Source organism: Pteronotus mesoamericanus, unplaced genomic scaffold, assembly GCF_021234165.1.
Source record: "Pteronotus mesoamericanus isolate MK-2021 breed Mesoamerican mustached bat unplaced genomic scaffold, CSHL_Meso_final contig_40, whole genome shotgun sequence".
In the NCBI taxonomy this organism is placed as follows: Eukaryota; Metazoa; Chordata; class Mammalia; order Chiroptera; family Mormoopidae; genus Pteronotus; species Pteronotus mesoamericanus.
In genome coordinates, this window is record NW_026555150.1 from 4,212,960 (window position 1) to 4,240,080 (window position 27,121).

The 27,121-nt window shown below is 37.1% G+C and overlaps 1 protein-coding gene across 1 annotated transcript in view; it reads right to left on the reverse strand.

Annotated features, from left to right (window-relative positions):
* The window catches only part of TENM1 (teneurin transmembrane protein 1), a 368,853-nt gene that overhangs the window by 256,830 nt on the left and 84,902 nt on the right, over positions 1-27,121 (reverse strand). The window contains exons 4-7 of the mRNA XM_054576998.1: positions 11,936-12,135; positions 10,471-10,681; positions 4,602-4,703; positions 2,631-2,825 (exon numbers count right to left, since the gene is read on the reverse strand). Coding sequence (XP_054432973.1) covers positions 2,631-2,825; positions 4,602-4,703; positions 10,471-10,681; positions 11,936-12,135 — 708 coding nt within the window. The remainder of the gene's footprint in view (positions 1-2,630; positions 2,826-4,601; positions 4,704-10,470; positions 10,682-11,935; positions 12,136-27,121) is intronic.

Below are 27,121 nucleotides of genomic sequence, written 5' to 3' on the forward strand. Positions count from 1 at the left end.
TGCCAAAAAATGCCCAAGAATTTTTGGTAAGTCATTCCTTGTCTTTTCTGAAATTGGAATGATAGCTTCCAGAAATGTTTTTTACTTAACATGTATAGAGGAGTTGATATATTTTTAAGTTTGATTTGTTCAAGGTATTGAGTGAAGTGACTGCTGTTGCATGAAATCATACAATATACAAATTTATTATAACCTCTCATTATTCCTTAGAAGCGCTAAAAATGCAACATATTCAACCCAATTTAAAAATTCTTGTGGCTTTTTCTTCTATCAGGACATCTGAAAACAGCTTCTAATGTTGCAGAATATCACAGACTCCATTCCTTTCGCCTGATTCTGTGAGTCTGGAAATTTTTGAACACATGTATAATTTTTGGACACACATACAATTTTGGACAAGTGTATAAACTACGTTAGAAGTAGATTCTTATGCTTGCCTTGGGGAGAACTGTTTTATGCTTTTAACTAAGTGACCATGGAAACTGGAAAAGTTGATTTCCAAACTTTTAGTCTTCCCGTACAAATAAGATGAGACAAAATAATTTACCGTGATGCAGATGTATGCTTTGAATTACTTTTCCAGCAGTCGAAAAAGACTGATACAATCTGCCATCGTTTGCAAGACAGGCTTAGCTTGAGGGTGTGGTGTGGCCACAGAACAGAGTAGGTTTAAACAAACATTATTATATTTAGTATGATTGCCATTATAATTAGCCCATGATCTCAGGATCATCAGCACAATGCTTTAATACCTGAGCTAATCAGCAATTAAACATCAGAAGGTACGTCTAATTTTATTCGTTTGCTCTTTGGAGGGGAGGGAAAAGTCTAAAGTATAGAATGTTGTTTTAGAAGGAAGCCATTTGGTTATGTTAAAATACACAAAAATTTTATAATTGAACAACAATAAAAAATAAGATACGAGAAAATTTTAATAAGTAATAATTAACCTAATCTAATTAATTTTATTAAAAGGCCACCTTCACTGAATAGGTAAGTTATACTTAAATCAGAGGCATAAAGTCGCACGGCTGCAGGGGCCAGGCAGGCGGCACACAGGAATGAGATGGGCAGGATGTGAGGAAACACCGTGTGTGGGGAGTGAACTGAGTTTAAAGGAAACTGTTGTTTCTTGGCTGCGATTGACTGCCACCAAGCAGGAGTGTGAGCCCAGGGTTGTCAGACTTTCAAGTTGTTCACGAGGGGCTAGCGATAGAGATTTTTCTATGACACTTCTTTATTTTAAAGTTTGGGCAAATAAGTCACATTAAACAACAACGGCCCCCTGTCCCCGACCACCACCACTGTGAGAAGCAAACAAAGCCATCCGTAAGCCCAGCTCAGCCTGTGGGCTCCTGGTCTGTGATGTCTGACTTAAAACACTTTTTTCTATTGTATTTGAAAAGTTTGGACCATTAAATATAGTATTCCATACTATCTTGGTTATACTACAAATTTGTTTAGTGATGCCTAGAATGCTAAGTTCTTTTTCAACCGCTTACGTAATTCAAATAAAAAGGCCTAAATTCATTAGGTTAGTTTTCATGGCAAATTGTAGATGTTGTGATAGCAGCATTTTTGAGGTGAATGCGTGTGTCCATAGAGCATCTGAATTTACAACTTAAATGCCACGATTGCAGTTGGATTTTAGAAATACAAACAATTTCTGAAAGTAACTCAGCAACTCGGGTGCCTCGCCATTCATTGGAACAGATACAATCTTCACACCAAAATCCTACGATTGCTAATGGGAGGTGAAAAGCTAAACTCTTGCTTGCTCATGGAGTGGAATGAGATAAAATCCTTCAGAATGCTGTGTAATGGTCTTAATGAGCCATCTTTAAAAAGCAATTATAGTGCATTTTCAGCAGCCTCTTTCCTGAACAATAGTTGTGATGAGACCATCTCCCATGGTAATGGTTTAATATTATTTCTGAAATCAGTCTTATTTGAGGAATGTAGCATGAAAAAGGTCTGATTACTAGTAAACTTATTTTCCAATGTGACTCTTTAAATGATAAAACTATTGTCATTTCAAAATATGTTTTGGGCGTGTAAAGGCTCCTTTGGGGTGAATTTTAATTTAAAGGTACTGCCTTGAAACTCATTAGAGGTAAGTCTGCTCCTTTAGGCATGGAGGTCAAGTTCCAACATAAGGTATGTAAAAATAAATAATATGAAGCAATCATAATGGTAATTACAAATCACTCCCAAAGAAAACATTCACGAAATGGTTCCAAATGTGCATATATTATTATTTTTATTATGTGCTTTAAAATAAGATATAGCCTAGTGCACTCCATAATAATGAAAGCATACGGATCAACACCTAAAATCATCAATATGGAAATTTTCAAGGTATAAAACAGTGTCACAATGAGGGGGCGAAATGCTATTTTTCATTACTGCTCTGCAAGTGTCACAGATACGGCCTCATGTTAATGTTGGAGACTCTCAGGAGAGACAGGAGCTCCCCTGACTCCAACTCCCTGCTCCATGCACACAGCAGGCATGCCGGGCATTTATGAGTTGCTAAGACCAATTCTATCTCTACTAGAGGCATAGAATGGTGCCTTGGACAATTCAGTGGGAGAAAAGCCTGAAGCAACAGATTGAAATGGGGCTCTGACCTTCCTCGCATATTTCTCCTTTGTATCCTGGCACACAGATGCAGACTCCCATGATGCAGGTGCCATGACCGAAGCACGTTGGGTCAATGCATTGTTCCTCTGGAACGTCGCACTCTGGCCCCTTCCAGCCATTTCGGCAGACACAGTGTCCTTTCTCGTACTCTCCGTTCCCACCACACAGCACAGGGCACGAATCTGAAGATTGGCAAATGAACTCGTAATGTCCTCAGATTGCTTTTAAAATCTTCAACGAGCAATTCTCTATTGATTCTTGTATAATATTTCAGGCAAAACACTTGTACTATTTCTGTTTTAGCCTTTATTAAGTAGGCACACTTGTGTGATTACAAACTGAATTTTCCTCTTATGGGAATGGGATAAGGATACATTATAAACCTATCCTGAATGGAGAAATTATTTCAAGTGTTTGATTTTGATTTCATCATACACTTAAATTATTATTATCATCATAATTTGTATAAGCTAGGGGATTTCTCCCTTATGGCTTTTCTGCCTGTAGCAGATATATGTTACATTTAGGGAAACCCGCCCCCCCGAAAATCTGAAAAACTAATAAATAGGGAGTTACTAATTTCACAGAATGTTGTCTTTAAAAGGTTGTGCAATTTAAAGAGATTTATGTGGGAGAGATGTCTACTTCCGTAACGCACTGTGCAGATCTTTGTTAGAACACTTACTCTGTTTCATCAGTGTTTTCCTCCCTATTGAAACTGTGGGCTCCTTGAGGGCAGGGCCTGTATCTCCTGTCTTATTTTTAATACTAGCCAGCAGCTCTACTCCTACCCCTACCTCCTCAAGATATATCATGATGCTGGGAACTTAGTATAGTGCTATAGAATTCTCTGTTGAATAGAATTTAACCTAAAGAGATTAAGTGGCTAAGGAATCTGAGATTAAAGTATTAACAGACTGAGGACTTTAAGAGCACAAAGAAGATGAGAAGAAAGCATGTCTAAACTGGAGAACACTATGCTGAGTGAAATAAGCCAGGCGGTGAAAGACAAATACCATGTGATCTCACCTGTAAGTGGAACCTAATCAACAAAACAAACACGCAAGAAAAATAGAACCAGCAACATTGAAAGACAAAAAACAAACCAACACTAACCAGAGGGGAGGGTGGTAGAGGAGAGGGGGGAGGGGGGAGGGGGGTAACAGGGAAAAGAAGGGGAAGGGTCAAGTCAAGGAACTTATATAAAGGACCCATGGACAAAGCCAAAGTGGGGAAGGATTGAGGGTGGGAGGTGGGGGTGAGTGGGGCAGGGGAAAGTGGTGGCGGGAAAATGGAAACTGTACTTGAACAATAAAAAAAAAACATTTAAAAAAAGAATAAAAAGGAAGAACCTCTAAAGTCATACTGTAAGCCTATGGGAAAACATGATGTGATTTACCTAAAGCTTTTCAAGGATTAAACTGTGGGCAAGTCTAGGAAACAGTAAAGTGTGTTAAGTTTAACTTCTGACTTCCTAGTTTTTACTTGGCAGCCTACTTGTCCCTTTGGTGACTGCCGCTCCATCCAGTTTACATGGGTATGCAGAAGCAGTTACCTACTTTGCCCACTCTTAAATTTCACCCAGTATGGATTGGTTTATGCAGGACAAAGAAGTATCGTGCAGTGCTTGGACCAGACAATCCAGGTACAGATCCCAGCTGTTGAGGTAACCCTGGTTAAGTTATTTCACCTCTCTGAGGCTGTTTCTTTGCCCATGAAACTGGGATAATAGCAGATCTACCTATTATACTATGGAAGGAAGAAGGAATTAATAGACATAACAGAAAGCACTTAGAATAGTTCCTGGGAGAGTAAGCGCTCAACTTCCGGCAGCGGCAGCGGGCAGCACCGCTGCGATTGCTGCTGCTCCTGTGGCCATTACGGCCACTCCTCTTCCTCCTGGGTTCTCAGACGGCATCCATTTCCCTCAGCCAATCAGCATGACAAAGTGACATTACCTCTAGCACAGTCAGGCCCAAGGAATCCTGGGAAACAATGGCAATGGCCAGAGATACACTCTCCATTTCCATTGCAATTAGTCGAACAGTCATCCATGATTTCTATTAATAGAGAGAAAAAGAAAAAAATGAACAAATCTACAGGCTACAGAATCCTTCATTTTTTGAAATTGCAAAAACTCTGGGTCTATAATAGTCTTGCTCTCTGCTGTCTATGGAGCGGTTACTATTTAAAATAGATGCCAAAGATTTCTGTAAGATGTCACATGCAGTTCCAAATTATTTAAAGCGCCCTGGATTTGCTGAATTGGCTATTCGAGAGTAGAACTAAAAACCAACCTCATCTCTCAAGTGCATAAAGGGTCTGGATGAATTGTATTCTTATGAGGCATTCATGATAAAGCTAAAAATGTACTAGGATTATAGGACATTTCTCAAAAGCAAAATGGGCTTAAAAATGCAGCCAGAAGACTAAGTCTACTGTTTATTTTTCAAATTTAGGTTGTAGCAAATAAAATTTTCTTCTCTAGCACCTTAAAATGTTTAATCTACTATCTTGACAGCTTAAATATGATAATCAGTATTTCATTTTCATTAACAAGTGACAATGGAAGGCTTTTAAAGTAAGTGTTCATATTAAATTCACCACCACTAAAAGCATTGGAACCTAAGTATTTTGTTGAGAAATGCTTTCTTGACTGTAAATGCTTATCAGTTCTCTGCCACTAATTTCCCTTCAATCCATTCTTAGAGAAGAACAGGCTTTAGGGGAATTCAGAAGGTTTTAAAGGTGCCCATAGGTAGTTTTGGTGACGTAAAACTGTACACTGTAACAGAACTTGCATAAGTCTTCTGGTATTTTGACTGAAAAAGGATAAAGTTTTCAAAATCCAGTCTCTGACAATGACTTTCTAAATTGAAATGTTGTACATATGAAATTTATAGAATGTTGTTAATCAATGTTACCTCAATAAAAATTGATTAAAAATTTAATAAGTGTTTCTAATTTAAAATTGTATTTGCATATGTAATAAATTCCAAGTCCAAGAGCTATGGTGACATGTATGCTTTACTCTTGTAGTTTTTTTTTAAAAAAATCATCTTCTTATTACTCTTTTCTGTACGTTCTCTGTACTTAGCACTCTTGGATTCTGAGTTTTATATTCTGGTCTATTCAACTCATACTTCTCATGTGCACCAGTTTTTCCTTTTCAATCCAGATTATCTACTTCATCTAGTTTCACTTGGATAAGCTATTTCCAATTAGAAGGAGATACTCTAGAAGTAGTCTTGGCATCTTCCCCTGAACTATGAGCATCTAAAATGAGGGTCGAGAAATGGCATTTCTTCAACTGAGGCCTTTTGACCACCTTTTGACCAGGCACTTACAGCACAGATGTCTGGGCTTCACTCCAGATCTACTGAATCTGTCTCTGAGGAGTGCAGCCCAGTAATCTACATACTAACAAAGACAGCAGGTAATCTTGCAGGTGTCCAACACAGTAAAGCCTGAGAAAACCAATGCTTCAAAAAACTTCCATTGTTAGAGAACTTTTGATCTAGACTTCGAGTTCTGCCCTGGGCAGAATAAATGCAAGAGGAAGGAAATGGGGGAGCCTCAGAAAGCTGAGCATGAATCGAGTGGCTGTATGGATAGCCATCTTATTGTCAATCAGAGGACATCACCCTCTCAACCCCATTATGTGACGACATCAGATAGCCTTCTGTAGTTTTATGATGGTCTGTTCTCTTATCCTTGCTTTACAAAACTGAACTGGGTAAGAAACTGACACTTGGCATTTCTGAACTACAACTGGGCTGGCAAGAATGTAACATCTGACAAAGAGCTAACCATTTTTAACTAATTAAAACATTTGTTATTTTCAGAAAATCATTAATGTATTTAAAAGGTCATTATGAAAAAGCAAAAAAGTCTATTTTTTCATACTAAGATGGAACAATTATTTCTCTATTTTCTACTTATCTAGCTTTCTTGTACTAAGGAGTATTGACAGTTTTTAAATCCACATTTGGATTTCCCCTGCCCTGGCTGCTCAACAGGAGGCCATGGCGGAAGCTTTCAAAGGTAAATATAGTTGAATTTAATTTCATACCTGTTCCTATTGACAACTTTATGGAAGTAGTCTTGTGGGAATGCAGCTACTGTAGAAAAAATATTTAATAAAGTTTGCTATCAAAATAAATAAAAATCCCTACATCTTATTGACTTATCTAAAAGCTGTCCCTGGGCCCACACGGCTGCACAGAACTTAACGCCAGCAATGCAAATGAGATGAACAGGCAATATAGGAGGTTTTGGAAGCCGCCATCTCCACAAGGTATCAAAGAGGCACTGGGATCGTCTAGGGACTCCAGGAGCAAGACAGCTACAGCCTGATCACATAACTAGCCGGGAATGGAAAAAGAACGTGTTTGTCTATTTCTGTTGGCCTCCAGGAAGCTTTGCCTTCTATCTTTTTAATCTCACTGCAGAATCACTTCCTAGACACCAGTTCATTAGAGTAGAGAATCATTTTAAAGTTCTATGCTTATAATTCTGCTCTTATACTACAGTCGAAAGCCCCTTGATATCCGCATCTGCACTGATGGTGAGTTTTGCTTCTGGCAGGTTTTCTCACAAGAGAAGCTAAAGGGAATGAATAATCCATGGATGAGTATGGCCCAAAGGCCATGGGCTTTGGAGTCAGACATACTGGGTGTTTCAAATCTCAGTGTCTTCATCTTGCTGGCTGTGACACTTTACCAAATTATTTACGCACTCCAAGTCTGTTTCTTTATTTGCTATGTAAGTATCAGTATACCCATGCGATCAGGGTTGTGATGAAAATCAAACAAGATATATGAATGTAAAGCATCTAGTACAGTGCTTGGGGCAAAGTGGCACTCCACATATTATCATGTTACGAGGCAGACTGGTTGAGATTAGGAGATACTGACAACTTTGCCCATACTACTGGAAAAATAGTACACATTTATATAGACCGGGGGCTAACCTATGTTAGTCACTCAATAACTGTTGGTTATTCATACTGTCTTGAGCCCGTGGACCAAAAAGGGGACACACACTAAACCTGACAAGCTCAGGGGCGGCCTGAGTAGAGGCCTTACAGACTCAGGGACTTAAAGCAACCACACAGGCTGGTCTGAAATGAAAACTTTCTATCTAAAAGTGAGTCATGGCGGGTAGTCATGTCCTAGGCGGTATTCTTCCCTAACAAAGGTCAACCATTACCTTAACTGAGCCTGTCGGCTGTCTTCTTTTGCATCTACTATAAAATACCTGATAGCATACCTTTGTAATGTCAGAGTAATTTCTTTTTTTCCTGGACCCTTCAAAGCATAACCACCCACCAGAATGCAAATCTCCTCATTATTATTATTATTACCATGTTAATTGTTAACTGTTAACTATCTTATACCCACAAAAGTGAAAGAGGGGTGTGTCTATTTGTTTTACTTTTTATACAATCTCAGAGATTCCCCCTCTTTGCTTTTTCCTGCCTCCCTAATTTATCACCAGTGAATTTCATGTGACCCCCTTATGTCTTCCCCTTTCAGTCTGATGTATAAAATAAGTGGTGAAATTGCCATTTTCTGGAGCATTTTCTCTATCTGCTGAGATTTTTGCTTCCCGGCAATTGTTGTCAGTTTGGCTCAAATAAACTCATAAAAATACGTTTCTTATATGTTGACAAGCCTTATTAGAAGCAGGCCAAATAGACTGAAGAACAATGAGCTAATTCTAGTATTATTAAATAGAGAATAAGCAGCATTTGGAATGGTTAAACTTGCTCACACAAACCTTAATTTGTTTAATCAAATATTTTAGCCTTTTGACTAAAATTTAAATTATAAAAACATTAAAAATTAATGTGGATAATTTAGAGTAATTACCTTTATATGCCTTTGATTTTTTTTGAAATTTACTTGGATTCTCTTTAAGTAGAATTATGGGAGAAATGTTTCTTTTACCTCTAATCTTAAAAGACAATAGAATAGTAAACAAACTGACTTGCGTAAGGAAATACAAGGATGTTTTTGCATAGAAAAGTGACAGTTTTATATCTGGAAGATAACACCTATATTTCAAACGTTAGGCTTTTATTGGGGAGGCAGAAAAAAAACCCCCAAACATGTTTCTGGATCTATTGATTTCCCCTCCTTTTTCTGAATTTATTGGGGGTGACACTAGTTAACAAAATTATACAAGTTTCAGGTGCCCAATTCTATTAACACATCATCTGTACACTGTACTGTGTGTTCGCTACCCCAAGTCAAGACTCCTTCCATCACCTTTTATCCCCCCTTACCCTCCTCGACCTCCCTCCACTTCCTCCAATCACCACGTTGCGGTCTGTGTCCATGAGTTTTTCCTTTTTCTTTTTGGCTCAGTCTCTCTATCCCCTAGACCCCCCCCCACAGCTGTCAACAGCTGTCTATTGATTTTTTAAAAGGTTGATAGTTTGGTTAGTGTTTTAACTTAAGCTTAGGGATAAGGATACCCAGAGTAGAGAAAAATCTTTACGAATACTTCAGATCTTCCAATTGTTTGATTTCTTAGGAGAACTGCATCTAATCATAACTCACTAGCATTTGCATTATCAAAATCGGAACCTTGATAAATATCATGAAAAGTGTATGTTTTTGGAATCTGCACCAACGAGTCTGTGAGTGGCAAAACTGTGTCATGACTTAAAATATATTTTTCTATTTTCACAAATACTTTCCCTTTTGAAGATATAAAATCAGTGGAGCATTTCTCTAGGAGAAAAACCATCAGTGTATTCTTACTGCCTTGCGATTAAATTAGGAGAAAGTTTTTGATAATCTTATAGACAGAATACCGCTTTCTACTGACTCAAGGTCTTCAGCATAAAGTAAAAATAGAACATAATTGTTATAAAGAGCAGATGGTATATCTATTAACAGTCAATACATCTTCCTAAACATATGGTTGAACAGGTTAACTAAAGGATAAAGTGGTGAGAGTTATAGAAAACTGACAGCTGCAAAACATTTTCTCTTCCTTTAAAAGATTAGTGTTTTAGGAAAATTCACACAATAAAATACTGTGTCAATGAGTTGTTTACCCTCGGGGCTCTAAAATTGCTAAAGAGCTCAGCTTTATTCACACAAAGGGTCAAGGGGAATGAATTCACACACACACACAAAAAGACGAGAGTGAGATGTCTCTTATTGACTAGGGTGAACTGTGAATAAGAGTGGGTGAAGACATTGTATTAAAAAGAACATGTTTTAAAAAGACCCTGAGAACACTGAAAGAGCCATTGTGATTATTTTTAAACTAAAAAATTCTAAAAGAAAGGGCTTTGAATGACCCAAGTTATTATTCTTTAAGACTCTTCTTGAAATACGCTAAGGATGCATTTTGAAACCTTAGAGGTTGGTGCTACAATAAGTCATTGTAAAGAAGAACTGGACTGATGCTAGTTTTTCCCTTTTAAAATGTGTTTATTTGCTTTGTTTTTAATAGATCTTGAATTAACAGAGCTTCCCCTGCTTAGTCCCCTCTTCACTGAAGCTCTCCTGTATAGCCTTAATAATCACGTTATCCAGATAATTATTTCTACTGAAAACATACTAAACGGTGCATGGTAAGTATCCTAAAAGAGTAGCAAATAATGGAGCTTTTAAAGAATCTTAATCAGCATTTAAGCAATATTAATGACAATGACAATATAAGCCTTTCACACAGTGACCTATCCTGACTAATGAGTTTAAGGCAGAATGAGCAATAAGCTTAAATAACATCTGTATTACTTTAATCACTGATTGTGTCTTTCTTGAGTTATACTGTCAATCGACAATAATAGCCGAGGCAGCTTACCAATTGCCGTAGTCAACACAAATACTTGTTCCATCTTTTTTCCATCATTATAAAATGCCAGGTACCAAGGCCCTTGGTCCATGTACTCTATGAAACCTGTCTCCTGCAGCGAGGTTAGGATCAGGTTCCGAGGGGAGTGCTGGCTGTCATCGGAGCCCTTGGAGTCTTGCTTGACCAGCTGCTTCCCATCCATTAGTTTTACAAAATCAAACTGGACCAAATACAAACACAAATATGAGCCTCTACTTTGACTTCTGGACTGATAAACATCTCTAACTTCAATCGCCCTGTTTCCTCCTTCTTTGCTTTGGAGGCAGGCAAAGAGGAAGAGGAAGTGATTAATTTTTAAGTAAATTTAAACCCAGAAGTGTATTATTAATTCTGAAGAAAATCCACTATACTGACAAATGTCATAATCCTTTCAGGTTTGGGGAATTCAAAGTAGTCATTTAAAAGTAAATAAACCCAACAAATAGGAAAAAAATCTCATTCAGTATTATGCAAAAGAATCTTGGTATTTTACTAAAGTATCTGATAGAAGACACCTAAAACTACACATTCCCCTCAGAAATGTTACTATGACCTTCCCTACAAATTAAAGACTTTCATATTTTTTAAAACAAATGAATAAACAGTCACAAATTTGAGAACATTCATCATAATTTACTATTTTTGTAGCGTATTTAGATATTCAAAGGACACCCTCCTTTTTATTCCTAATCAGTGGTCAAACACATGGCACATGTGCCCTTGAACACCGTTTTAATAGTCACATTTGAATGGCATTCTAATCCCCTGCCTGGTCTGACCCAGAAGGTAAGGTTTGGACTATAGTTCTATCTGCTGAAAACAAAGCAAAGCCCCAGATGATTATGATTCCTTATGCTACTTCTCAGATGGAGCAGGCCCCCAAATGGGTTTATGTAAGAAAGAGATAAGGAAAAAGAAAATGAGAGAAATTAGGTAGCTAAGGTTTACGGAATGGCTTGGTAAACCATAGAGGTTTTACACATTTGAGTTATTATTAACAATAATAGGGAAAATTTTCTACCTGTAAGACAAAACCTGCCTTTTGACTCATTTCCAATGTTGATATGCATTCCTTCACTGGGAAAAGGGGTCATGGGTCTACGGAACCAATGAAGGGGGCGTGGGCACCGTAGCTACGTAAGATGCGGGGGCTGGGAAGGCTCACGATCATCCTGTTCCGGGAAACAGAATTTAAGTTTCCGGAGTATTTTCTTAAACTCTCTTTTCTGAATCTGCTTTGCTAGACATGATTCCTTATTTCTTAATGGCAGCATTTTTTTTTTCATTTGCTTCAATGTGATTATTCTGGATACTTGCTCAGTACAAAGACTGCCTGCCTTCATCTTTGACTCCCGCACGTTTCAAATCACAAACCCTAAACTACTCATCCCAACAACCTTTAAAAGGGCCAAGAAATACCCGTAATATCACATACCTGAGTGTGCGTCGGTGGAATATTTCTTCTGCCATAAATTCCCAGCAGAGAGTCCTTGGCTAAAGAAATATTGAATTTCAGATATACTGGATGGTGGATAGTAATCTGGAAACGCCAGAATAAGCCAGGGGGAATGGTCTGCATGACCTGTGCACCAATGTCAACTTCTCCGGTGTCTATTGCCCGTCCCTTCTGAAATACTGGTTTTAAAGGTAAAAAAAAAAAAAAAATTACACATAACATTAATTTTAATTTATAAAGCAACCGTTTTTAGTTCTTCAAGAACAGATAACATCGAAATGATTTACTCGGTTCTTTCTTCGTCCCCACACCACGCATCTTTCAAGGCTTTACCCAAATTAAATATCTTCCGAGGAGCCCTCCCTAAACAACCACTATATCATTCTCTCCCTTCTATTAAACTACTATTGCATTTATTTCCATCATTTGATTCATTTTAACCAATATTTATTGAATGCTGTCTCAGAAGCTGCAAGAGATACAAAGACGAGTAAGATGCAGTTTTTGCTCTCAAGGAGCTTTGAATATAAGAGAGAATATAGGACAAGTACACAGATAAACATGTTGTAAAAGAACGTAAGTGCTCTGGTTATTCAAAGAAAGGAAAAGATATTTGGGTGGAGGGTATGGAGGGTACTCCTCATCCCTAACAGTCTCTACCCCCTTTATCTTCCTTTATGTTTCTCCTTAGCACTTACCATGACCTAACATACAGCCTGTTTTACTTATTTACTGTTTATCACCAGTTTTCTCCCCATACAATATAAGCTCCATGAGGTTGTGGGTGTTTTGTTCTCTGCTTTATCCCCAGGAACTAAAAGAGTGTAGGCAAACAGTATGTGATAAGTACGTATTTATTCAATAAATGAATGAATCAGAAAGGGTATTTATGGAAAATGGTATTGAATATGGGCCTTAGAAGGAGAGGATTTCAACAGAGCTGTTGGGAAGGTTGTTCCACATGGGAGGAACACCTTGGACAAAAACAAAGAGGAGAGAACATTGTAAAGCTCAGGTGTATATACAGAAGAGCAGTTGGAGAAAGGGCTTGGAGGGAAAGGATGGCATCATATTATGTAGGGCCTTGAGTGCCATTCCTAAAGGATGTATTTAATAAAGAATGGAAAGCCACGGAAGGTTTTTAAGGAGTGAAGAGATCCGGGTCCATTAGAAAGGTTAACCTTAAGGCAGAAGATAGGGCAATTTAAGCAGACGGGCGCAAGAATGCTATGGGAATCGCGGAACAGTAATTCAGGCAAAATGACATGAAGACCTAAATTCAGGGTGGGCCCAACAGCTCATATGGAAAAAAGCACATGCTAGTCAATGGCAGAATAAACAAGTGGGATTATATCAAACTAAAGAGATTATGCACAACAAAGGGGAAATATCAATAAATGGCAAAGGCAACCTACAGAATGGGAGAAAAATATTATCAAGCTATATATCTGAGAAAGGGTTAATATTATATATGTATCATACAAATCAATTACAAAAAAGAAAATAATTCAAGGTAAAAAATGGGCAAAGGACCTGAGTAGACATTTTTCAAAAGAACACATACAAATGGCCAATAGGTATATGAAAAGGTGCTTACAAATCCTTGAAAAATACAAATCAAAACTATAATGAGATAGCAACTCACACCTCACACCTTTTAGGTTGGTTATTACCAAAAACGCATGAGATTAAGAAATGTTGGCAAGGATGCCGAGAAAAAGGGAGCCTTATACTTTGTTGGTGAGAAGGCAAAATGCTATAGCTATTTTGGTAAATAGAATAGTAGTTCCTCAAAAAACTAAAAATTGAACTACTGTATGACCCAGCAATCTCACTCCTGGATATCTATCTGAGGGAAATGAAATAAGGATCCCGAAGAGATATCTGAACACTCATGTTCATTGCTGCATGATTTGCAATGGCCAAGATACAGAAACAACCTAACTGACCTTTGATAGGTGAATGGCTAAAAAGTGTGATACACACAAAATAGAATAATGGAATAGTATTTGGCCATAAATAGGGAAAGAAATCTTGCCATTTGCAACACAATGGATGAATCTGGAGAGTATTATGCTAAGTGAAATAAGTCAGACAAAGACCAATACTGTATGGTATCACTTACACGTGAAACTGAAAGAAAAAGCTGATTTTATAGAAACAGAGACTAGAATAGCGGTTGCCAGGGCTGGAAGGCAGGGAAAATGGGATGATATAGGTAAAAGGTGCACATTTTCAGTTATAAGAAGTTCTGAGGATCTAATATATCACATGGTGACTATAGTTAAAAATATGGTATTGTATACGTGAAAGTAAATCTTAGGCAGTCTAATTATGTGAGGTGATGGATGTATTAATTATCTTCATCTTGGTAAGCATTCTATGTACAATGTATATGTATTTCAAATGATCATGTTGTATACTTTAAATATAATACAATTATATATTTGTCAATTATTCCTCAATAAAGTTAAAAAAAATCACATCTTATCTGGGAAGTGTAAAACTGGATTATCCTGAGGAATGGTAGAAATATCAATTAATTTTAGATTATTATATTAATATATTTAAAAATCTTACTGCAATTTCAAGAGTAAATATTACAAAGTAAAATACTATTTTTTGAACTAGGATAGAGAAAATTATACCAAGATAAAAATAGTTTAAACAGAGGCAAGAAAGGGAAGACACAGACTAGAATGGTTAATAAAAGAGGGAAGATAAATTTCACATATCCATATTTATAATTAAAACAAGAGCAATGAACTAAAAGCCTGTGTCAAAAGGTAAGAACCATCATTCTGAGTCAAAAAGTAAAATTGAATGACATGTTTTAAAAAAATATATCTAAAATATAGCGTTATAACAATAAAAAGTTATTTCCCCAGGATGAAAAGGGAAAAAAAGGAAAGAAAGAAGACACGAAAGGGAGAGTCTAGAGCAGAGCTCCTCAGAATTGAATGGGCAGAAGAAGGGGGTCTTGTTAAAATGCACATTACAATTCCATTGGTCTGAGAGTTGATACTTCTAAAAAGTTCCCATTAAATGCCCATGTCGAGTGGTCCACAGCCCACACACTGAGAGGCAAAGTTCTTAGGACACTGGGACACTTGGTGTGGGGGGTAAGGACAGGTCAAAATGGAACCCGTGATTGTGAGTCTGGGTGACTCAGTGCTGGTAACGAACACAAGAATCTTAGAAGGAGACAGCCTGTGTGGGAGGACATTGAGTTTGGACAACCAGATCTTCATTATTTATTGCCATATTTTCTAGTGACTTCCGATGTACCGGTTTAGTGTGTATTTCTGTGGGATTCTTTTGTTATGTGGCGGTGGGGAGAAAGGGGATACAAGAGGATATCCTTGACCTGAAGCAAGGAGGATTACACCTCAGGAGGGAAAGCTCAATTTGGCTTCATTTCACTCGGCCTTTATATTTTTCAGCTATCAACTCCTTCTCCACACCAAACACAGTTTAAAAACACACATGGTCTCTGTCCTTTGTGTTCACCTGTTATAAAATTAACAGCCCATTAAGAAACACACCTGCAGTGGCTTTATTCGGAGGCCAATGCTTTACAGCTTTTAACTCCTGAAAATACCTCCATTATTGCTTTTTGTGTTAAGGCCAAGAGTAATAACTATTTTAAGAATGTTCACTGTTAACTGTTAATAATAGATTTCAAATGCAATTTTGAACATAATTATGTATTACAGGACACATAATTTTGTGGAATCGACATTTATAATAAAATATGCCCTTTGAGATGATGAATGACCCACCGAGGACCTTATTTTTCACTGAAAGTTACTTTTTTCCCTGTGAGACAGAACAGTTTGGTCCCCAAAGGGTTGATTATACATTTAACTCTTGAGGTCCTGGAGCTGACAAATGTCTTCAATGAACAGGCAATTAAGAGCCCGTGTTTATGTGCACATTTACTTCTGTTCTCAACGTAATGTTTAGTCTGTCCAACTGATATCCTCATTGGGGGCTTTTACCGTTTCCTGACCTGCATCATTCAGTCATGCAAACAACATTATAAATTAAAACAATTTAAAATGTTCTATGTTTAGCAAACACTATTTTAAAGGTGCTGAGAACAGCCTTTAATTAATACAGACACTGTCATTTCTAAAAAAGAAGGCAAAACTGGCTGATGGACATTAACTTTTATATTATATACAAGAATTATCAAATGCTACACCATCTCTTCTGTGTGTACTTTATAGCGTCATATATTGTATAATGAAGCTACTTAAATGTTACTCACTAAATCAAAAGAAACTCATGAAGTTATGCTGTTAGAGTTTCCTGGTTATTAGCGTTATTAAATATCTGAAGCATATAATCCTAAGACATGTATAAAAATAAGTTTAACAGAAGATGGTCTTAGCCTTTGAGAGTGTGTATCATAGTTAAGGCAAGGTAGGCAAAGAGAAATGACAACATGAATGAGCTATAATTTAAATAAAAATAGCAAAGCAAGCTAGTTGCAGTGATTTGGTATTAGAGAAGAGAAATTCTCACAGCTTGCAAATGGAAACTTTCTCAGCCTTTAACCTTTTAGAGCTTAGTGCATCAGAAAGGAAGATATCTCCGTGAGCAGTTTGTATCACTACATTGCCTGCTCTATTTTATCTTCTCTCAAAATTAGTTATGAATTACAATGTAGTCATTATTAGTTCCTTTATTATTTCATTATTTTTCTTAATGTAACTCAAAGTGGGAAACTAAAGAGGAAAACATTTTGTGCAGAAAAAAGCAGCATGTAATGTGATTTTATGAAGAAATTCTGCATCAATATAGTTAAGTGGAATAATTTTGGCCAAATTTAACATTAACTTTGATCTTTCACTTGCAAATTGGCAGCAGCAAAGTTAAAAATATATAGCATTTAAAGTACAGTTTTTGTAATATTCATGTTTTGATTATAATTTAATCACTTATTTTACTGACGCATACCAGAAAGCCCAGGAATAATGTATTCTCCAGTAACTTCTTTGCACAAATCCAAGGTAAAGTGCAGAGAGCCATGGATTATAGCAAACTTTGTGGTACTGTAGTTATCAGTCTTACTAATAATATCCACACTTTTAGTTTGAGCTAAACACTCTCTCTTTTGGTTATAACAGGCACAGGCATCAATTGTTGAGTGGGAAAAAACAATGGCAGACAGGCTGTGTTGAAGGATGGCAAATTAACCGATGGTAGTTAAGTTCAAGAGGAAAAGGTCAAGCTACCTGGAAAGTAAATACAGAGGCCTGGAATTGGTGACAGACACTATGTGTAGTAGCTGTACTGAGTCAACCAAGCCTTCGTTATATCTAGACTCAGACACATACCTGAATACTAGTAACATGATCTTGACCAGGTAGTGGATAAATAACTATATTCTGGACATACACATTTATTTTTTCTACTTACTACAGCTAGACATGCTGCACTCAACGATTCTGTGCACAACTCGGCAGAACATCAGTAGAAAATACTGATACATGGTCATTTAAAAGATTTCATTATCAGGTCCTTGTATAAAAATGACTAGGGTTAAAGGCTGTGGTATTGCCCATGCCAGCAATCTTAGTAGTCTTCTAAAAAACATTTTCAAATTCAATGCAAAGTATGAAAGCTAAGAAGATACTGCTTTAACTAAGGAAAATGTCCAAAGAGATGAAAAGCGAAGTACGCCTTAAAATCCTATTTGCCCTTCACTTCATCCTATGGCACATTCAAAATCTTCCAAAGACAAAACCAAATGGCTATGGTGTGGTCTTTCACTTGAATTAGTCCTAATGTGTGTCCCATGGCTTAAGCACCATCTTCTTTGTGTTCTTTCAAATATAATAATTGTTTCACAGTAACAAGTCTTTGTGAAATCAACCCCTCCTCCTGTGATCAAAAGCAGTGAAGAGATGAAAAAGGAGAGTGAAAGCCTATCCCTTCCATCTATGCAGCCTGGGGTCATTTCCCTTATGTGAACTATTGAAGAGAACTGGGTATTCATCTCTCAGTTCTTCAGGGACAGAGTTTCTAGATTGTATATGACACATGACATTTTATACCCATTACATGCCCAGGAGTAGACAAAGAAAAAGGAGAAGAAAAAAGAATGAACCTTGTACATAGTAGGCACTTGGTAAATACTGTTTATATGAATTAATAAAATAGTAATCTTGATAATTTAGTTAGTACTGTTGATAATTTATTTTGACGTTTCAGTACAAGTTTTGGTAGGAGCAAGGATTGAAACCATCTGCACACGCAGACCTTTGGGAAATAACTGTGAATAAAATATGTTTAGAAATAAAATCCCTCTGTCTTACTGACACTGATAATAGCTGATTGTGTAAAAAAAGTCCATTAACTAATCTTACCCTTGAGAAATACATAACTGTGTAAGTGTAAAGAGTTAGGTACAGACACTGAAAGACTGCAAATTCCAGGACAATAGTTTATCTAGTACCGCATACATCTTCTCAGCCAGAAGTGAATAAAATTGTTAAAATCTTACCCTTAATTACAGGACTAATTTTGAATTACATTTTGACTCTGTATATTTGTTTGTTGAACATATAATTTAAAAGACATCATTTCTTTTTGAGAAGGATTTCTTTAAATTTCATTGCAAGAAGTTCTACTTTCATAAAAAACTTTAAAGTTTCCCAGTTCTTTTGGTGTGGTCTATTGACCATTAGGTAGTTCAGTATTCACAAAAACTAGTTTCCCAATTTTAGGCTCTCTTGACTTGACATATAATCTTACACACTAGAATACAAATTATATTTGCAGAATCTCAGTATGCTGGGATTACCAAGGGAACAGGAAATAATAGCCAATTTCTTTGAATTTCTTTGGTGAAAACTAGAAGAGATAGAAAACTCAAAATTATCATCACATTGTTATATGTTCAAACATATACTCAGAGTCACGGGTCAACATGTGATAAAATACCTTCTTAAAATAATATTGCCACTTGCAAAAAAATATTCAAAGATTAATGAATATGGATATATGCGATGAAAAATACAAAAATGAAATTAAAGAAAACATTTTCATTTACAATATCATCAGAAAGAATGAGAACTTAGGGATACATTTAACAAAAGAAGTTGCAAGACTTTTACACTGAGAAACATAAAACATTATTGAAAGAAATAAAGAAGACCTAACAAATGGAAAGACGTCCATGTTCGTGAATCAAAAGGTTTACTATTGTTAAGATGGCAATATTTCCCACACTGATCTATAGATTGAAAGCAATACCCATCAAAATTCCAACTCCCATTTTCGCAGAAATACAAAAGTTGAGCTAAAAGTTTTATGAAAATGCGAGAGACCCAGGAAAACTAAAAGAATCATTAAAAAAATGTTGCAGGTCTCACACTTCCTGATTCCAAAACTTATTACAGGCGGTACTTACATTAGGATACATACATAAATCAGTGGAATAGAATTGAGATATATAAATCAGTGGAAAAGAATTGAGAGTCAAGCAATAAAACATCACATTTATGGTCAATTGATTTTCCTAACAAGGGCACCAAGATAATTCAATGGAGAAAAGAATAGTCTTTTCAACAAGTGGTGCTGGACAACTGCATATCCACAGGCAAAAGAATGAGGTTGAATCACTCCCTCACATCATACACAAAAATTAACACAAAATAGACCACATATCTAAATTTAAGGACTGAACCTATAAAACTCTCAGATAAAAACAGGCATAAATCTTTGTGACCTTGGATTTGGCAATAGTTTCTTAGATAGGACATCAAAAGCACATACAACAAAAAATAAATATTACTTCAACAAATATAAAAACTTTCGTGCTTGAAAGGACACCCTCAAGAAAATGAGAGAGCCTTTTTCTCCCACAGAGTGGGGAAAAAATATTTGTAAATCATACACCAGATAAGGGACCTTACCTATGACACACTGAAAAAGCTTTACAAGAAAAAGACAAATTCACTGAAAAACGAGCAAAGGACATTTCTCCAAAGAAGATATACAAGTGGCCAACAAGCACAGAAGAAGAAACTTAACATCTTTAGTTTTCAAGGACATGCAAATTAAATCCACAATGTGAGATACCACTTCATACCTCCTAAACTAAAATAAAAACCAAAGACAATAAGAAGTACTGACAAGCATGTGGAGAAATGGGCACCCTCCTTTCCTGCTAGTGGAAACGTAAAATGTTGCACCTTCTTTGGAAAAGTTTGGCAGTTCTTTAAAAAATTAAACATAGAATTACCATATGATCTAGCCATTCCACACCTTGGTATATATTGAAAATAATTGAAAACAGATGTTCTAACAAAATTTTACAGCAATGTTCATAGCAGCCTCATTCATAATAATTCAAAAAACTGAAAGTGCACAAAAGATATATTAGCTGATGAATGGATAAATGACAGGTGGTATACCCACACAATGGAAGACCATGCAGTCATAAAAGGGAATGAAGTACTGATACATACGTGCTACAATATGAACAAACCTTGAAAACATTATATAAAGTGAAAGCAGCCAGACACAAATGGCTACACATTACATGAACTGCGCAAATAAGGAAATGTATACAAACATAAAGGAGACTGGCGGTTGCCAGGGGCTGGGGAGGGGTGGAGATATGGAAGGACTGCCAAAGGCTATGAGGTTTCTTCTTGTTATGATGAAAATGATCTAGAATTAAATAGTGGTGATCGCTATACAACTCTGAATTTACTAAGAATCAATGAAAAATACACTTTAAATCGGTGAATGACACAGTATGTAAACGATATCCCAACAAAAATGTTACAATAATTATAGTTAAAAGTTATACATTGTCTTGCATGGCCCACATACATACACCCACTTGCATACACCGTCACAAGAGCGCTGCTATGTTTTTAAGTGTTTGTAGGCCACCTGTTACCTGGAAGCTGAACTGTCTCCTGACTAGTCCTTCTAGAAATCATAACTGGTAGTACACAGCAATGATACCTATCTTCTATATTTTATGCAATGTTAGATATTTGTTATATGTAGGTTAGTATAATGAAATCATTCTGGACTTTGGGATGGTGGCAGGAGAGTTGGTCATAGATCAATTGATCCAGCTCTTCCTTTTGTATCTTAGCAAAGGTCCCCAGAGGACAGAGGAGTCACATCTGTCTAAACTCTTGACATTGACTTACTGGACATTTAATAAAGACAATATATTATGATCCGGTTATCTTCAAGTTGAGAGTAATGAGAGAAATGTGTATCTTCTTGTGCCAGGCCTTGGGAAAGAGAAGCAGCCAGTTCTCCTGGCTGGATATACTGCTATACCTTTGAGTTTTACTTTTTTAGAACTGAGAAAACCTTCAATACCAAATTAAAACTTCTCACAAACAAAATACATTACAAACAGTAATAATAAGAGCAAAAATAATCATAATAGATTGCAACATTTACTGTGTCCTTTCTTTGAACCCCTACCTCTGATTTCTGCAATACCAAAATCCCACTTTTACACTCTACTATGTGACATACAACTGGATGTTCCAGTTTACCTCTGAGGCTCCTCCCTCCTCTTCTCTCCTGCCCAGACTTTGGTCCCTTCATGATCCGGCCATGTGCCCTGACCAGAAATCCAACCGGTGACCTTTCAATTTGCAGGACAGTGCCCAACCAACTAAGCCACTCCTACCACCCTGCGATCTCCTCTCTTGCTAGCATCCTCAATGCCTCCCTTTCTATTGTAACAAACAGAAACCTCTCTCCATTTGAAAAAAAAGAAAGAACAAAAGGACCCAACTATCCCTTCATCTAGTTGTCATACATTTATCTCCTTTTCCTTGCCAAACTGTCTCCATCTGCTGCCTCTATTGCTTCATTATCCATTTACCACTTAGGCTATTACCATCTGCATTTTGCCGTTACCACTCTATTACTCCATTTTCTTAAATATGCACTCTTTAAGGTCAAATAGGATTGATTTTCCTTGTTTCTTAAGGCCCCGCTCAAACGACTTCTACAATAAGTCATATTTTCATCTTCTTTCTTTTAAGCTTCTTAATCACCTTAATCACCTGTTGTAAACGATATCCCAACAGTTGCATGATGTTTTGTATCATGTGTGGATACACAGGCATGTTCTTTTAGCTTTCCTCTTTAATGGGAACTTTTTCAAGGGCAAAAGCTATGTCTTCTGCTTCATTTGGTAACCTTCCAAAGTACTCAGTGCAGTTAAAATGGCAATTTGACTAACATGGCATTAAAAAGGATGAGCTTCTACGTTTCTGAATAGTAAGATTTCCCTTCTTTCCCTTTGATATTATTTTAATGAAGGGTCCGAGGTAAGGTGGTCAAAAATCATTTCTTTTTTGATGCAAATTTTTACTTTTCTTCTTCCCTCTCTCTAAACCACCGGCAATGGGATGGTGGTGTCTGGGTATGGTTCTGGCCAGGCAGCCTCCAGCAGGATATACTTGTATAATGAAAACAGGAAAAGGCAACTACAAGGACAAAGGGAAAACAGGAACTACAGGGAGCGTTCACAACAAAAACCAAAGGCTCTTTATATTAGAAAGGTGAAGGCGAAAAAAGGATATGTGATTATTTCCTATGAGATTGCCAGTTATACAAAAGGAAAACGCAGACTTGGGCATTAAATCTGGGAACTCCGGGACTTTGTTCTCAAAATTAAATTTTACACACTTGAATTACCATTGACTTCATGGAAAAAGCCAGTAAATATTTGAAATTCCTCCAAAAGTAATAGAGTCGGAAAGATATAAATGGATACTCAACATAATTAGACATACACATGGCTAATAAATGTTGACAATGGACTGACTGGTTCTTCCACAAAACTAAGATGTTACAAGGATGTTAAGGTACAATCCCCCATATTTTGAAGGACTAGTCCAGGAAGACAAATACGGCATTCCATAGCACACACCCCTCGTCTCTCTGTTGGATGTAAACTATTGGGCTAGAGCAACGATTTTCAACCAGTGTGCCACAGAATTTTTACAATATGCAATACCTGGCTATTTAGTCAGGGGCACTGACCTGTTTTTCCTTAGAGTGTTGAATATAAAAATGACAACAGCCAACACAACAATAGCTGTTGTAAATAACTCAAAATTATACCTACTTTCTTTCAGATTGGCAAAATACATATATTTCTGCTGTGGTGCAGAATTTTACTAATTAGTTTATGTGTGCCATGAGATGACAAAGGTTGAAAATTGCTGGGCTAGAGGGACCACAAAGCAGATACATTTCTTATGGCATCACGAGAAAGGTATTAGTTTTAAAAAAAAAAGTAAAATAGGGATTAAAATGAAACAAGAATGAAACATTAAACATATATGATCAGGAACATTTAAGATGAATTTTTAATACTGTAAATCAGTTTGCCTTTTAGCATGGTGCACCCTTTCCATAAATCTGTTTTAGAAGTAAGGTCTTCAGCATGCTTTAGAAAAGCTTTTGTTAAAACTGAAGTATATTGATAAAGTGATTTAATATAGTTGAAAACCAGCTGCAGCCCTCTAGCTGGGCCCCTTGAAACCTGGTGTTAGAAAAACATCTATATAGCATTATAGGAAACATTTACTGTAATTTACCATTAATGTTTAAAAATAATAATGTTACGCTCCCAACACTGTTGTCTTTGTTAGTGCATTACTACTATTTTATTCATATGGTCTGCTGTGCTTATATGAATTATTCCCAATTCTACCACAATGTCCTGGGCTCTGATATCCTTTAAGTAAAAGACACTAAAACTATGGGTTGAGTCAAAGGGTAGCTGAGTACATTTTAATATCCACATGTCCTATGAGCCACTATTGGGGAATCACAGAATTACACTGTAGGATATTGTTCCATGTCAACCCACAATGATTACCTGGGTGAGGCTGATGCAGTTCTTGACTTGTGGTGCAATAAAAATAAACGAATCTTTATCTACTGATTGAGTCTATGAAATAAATATCCGTGAAACTGTAAGTAAACTTAGAATTCAACCTCTTATTCAAGGTCTACAACTGTCATTGCATAAATTGCCTCCAACGTAACTAAGCTGCCTGCAAGGAAAAAAAAAGCCAAAAAATAAGCAATGCACGTGCACACACCCCTTCAGCTAAGTCTACAATGAAAGGAGGTAATAAAAGGTACATTTTGTACTGTTGTTTAACTTCAAGTTCCCAAGGGTACTTGCGTGCGTGCGTGCGTGTGTGCACACGCACACGCGTGCACTGTGTTAAGAAGGGAGAGTGCTTGCTGAACCTAGATCTTTGCTGTGAAATCTAAGATTTGCAAAGTACTCTTAAGGAAGGGCTATGCATTTGACTATATGCATTGAGATCTTTAATCAAGACAGCCGTTACCAAAACAATTGGCTTTGAGAAAAATTTTTTTTTTTTTAAGAAAAGGCCCAAGGACGAGTGCTGAGCTAACAGTAAGGAGAGACTGGATCTTAATCTCAGCTCTGCCTGTGGTTAAGTCTACTGTGCAAGGCAAGTCACTTAACCTTCTTGTGTTTTCCTTTTCAACTGTAAAACAAGGGTAACAATTAGCTGCTATGGCACAAAAATGTAATGTGGGTAAAAGACATTAAAGTATTTTGAAATTGTGAATGCTCTCTAAGTGCAAACTGTTATTGTTACATACATGTCAAAACCCAAATTTGTAAGGCAGAAAACTGGGAATTAATTATCTGAATTATAGCAGAATTCTCTGCAAGTAATTTAAATGGCAAATGTGGTTTACACATTTTACAGACATACAGTTCACCCACTTTCCAGGAGTATACCCCTTTTGCAAAAATACACTGACTTCTACTTGGAATAGCTAATTGTTCTGCCTTAACAGCTGAATCTGAATTCACTGACTCACAATGTATACAGCTGAAAGGGACCTTAGAAATGAGCTAGTCCTACTGAGCTTGACCCAGAGTTTGTCAAAGCCTTAGCAGCTGGGAAGAGAAAGGAGAACAAAGAAATGAAAGGGGATGGGAGACCAGTCAAAATAGAGGCGTATGTAAACAGGGCTCGCCTCCTCACACAACCACAGCAAAAATTACAACTAAACTACAAAATAACTATCACCCAGAATTGCCTGAAAATTGAGCTGCATGGGAAGTCCGGCAACCAAGGAATTAAAGAAGTCACATTCATCCAGACGGGTAGGAGGGGCAGAGATGCGGAGCCATGGAACAGGTGGTCCCACATGTGAGTGTAGCAGATAAATATTGGGAGGGATAGCTCGGGAGCCAGGGATCCCAGCCCCACACCACACCACCCAGTCCAGGGTTCCAGCGCCAGGAAGGTACGATATTTAGCCATGTCTAGTGTGCACTTTTTTGCCCAAATTTTTCAGGTAAAAATAAGAATGCACATTATACATGAGTAGTACCTGAAATAACGTGTATCTGTTCTTGTGTTTTGCAATTATTTGTTACATAAAGTTTCTTGTATCATAGTATGTTCAAAAATAAAAGCTAAAATTCCTTTATAATACAAAAAAATATCTAAATATAAATAAGTAAAAAATTGAATAAAAAATTAAAACAAAAGGATTTTTTCCCCTGAAAGTCTCCACCAAAAATGTGGGTGCGCATTAAACATGGCAAAATACAGTAAGTCTCCATAAGTTCTGGCTGTAAAAACCAGAGGGGGTTGGGGTGGTGGAAGAAACTGCAGCATTTTCAGGAGCCTCCTCTTAAAGGGCCCACGACAGACTTAGGACGTACACAGACTCACTCCCTTTGGGCTCCAGCACCAGGACAACAGCTGGAAGGAAGGGCATCAGTGACATATGGGGAGAAACTGCAGTGTCTGGCATAAGGGCGAGTGCCAGGGGACAGCTTTCTCCTGAACAAAACTCCAAAGGTGACACAGTAGCATTGTCCCCTTTCTGAGCTCTCCCCCACACAGAGCCACAGAGCGGTGACACCATACCAGAGACTCCATCAACCTCATGCACATGGATTGCCCCACCATGGTGAATACCTAAGGCTCCACCCCAAACAACTACTGGTGTGCTTTTCTACAGTAGGCCACACTTCTAAGACAGAGGGTCAAAGCCGCTCTACCTAATACACAGAAAAAAACACAGGGAGGCTGCCAAAATGAGGAGACAAAGAAATGTGGCCCAAATGAAAGAACAGAACAAAACTCCAGAAAAAGAACTAAACAAAATAGAGATAAGCAACCTATCAGATGCACAGTTCAAAACACTGGTTATGAGGATGCTCAAGGAACTCATTGGGTACTTCACAGCATAAAAAAGACCCAGGCAGAAACGAAGTTTACACTAAATAGAATAAAGAAAAATTTATAGGGAACCAACAGTGAAGTGGATGAAGCTGAGAATCAAATCAATGATTTGGAACATACACAGAAGAAAAAACATTGAATCAGAACAGCAAGAAGGAAAGAGAATTAAAAAAAAAAACACACAGATAGGCTAAGGAGTCTCTGGGACAACTTCAGATGTACCAGCATTTGGATCATAGGGGTGTCAGAGGTAAAGAGGAAGAACAAGAAACTGAAAACTTATTTGAAAAATAACGAAACAAAACTTCTCTAATATGGTGAAGGAAATAGACATGTAAGTCCAGGAAGTACAGAGTCCCAAACAACATGGATCCAAAGAGGACCACACCAAGATACATCATAATTAAAACGACAAAGGTTAAAGACAAAGAGAAAATTTAAAAGCAGCAAGAGAAAAGAAAACTGGTACCTACAAAGGAATTCCCATAACACTGTCAGCTGATTTCTCAAAAGAAACTTTGCAGGCTAGAAGAGACTGGCAAGAAGTATTCAAAGTGATGAAAAGCAAGAACATACAACCTAGATGACTCTATCCAGCAAAGCCATCACTTAGAATGGAAGGGCAGATAAAGTGCTTCCCAGACAAGGTAAAGCTAAAGGAGTGCATCATCACTAAATCATTATTATATGAAATGTTAAAGGGCTTATTTAACAAAAAGAAGAATAGCAACGTTATGAACACTAAAGTGGCAATAAATTCACAACTATGAATTGAATCTCAAAAACATACTAAACAAGCAAGCAGAACAGAAACAGAACTAGAGATAAGGAGATCATTTGGAGGGTTATCAGCTGGGAGGAGGAAGAGAGAAAATAGGGGAAAAGGTGTAAGGATTAAGAA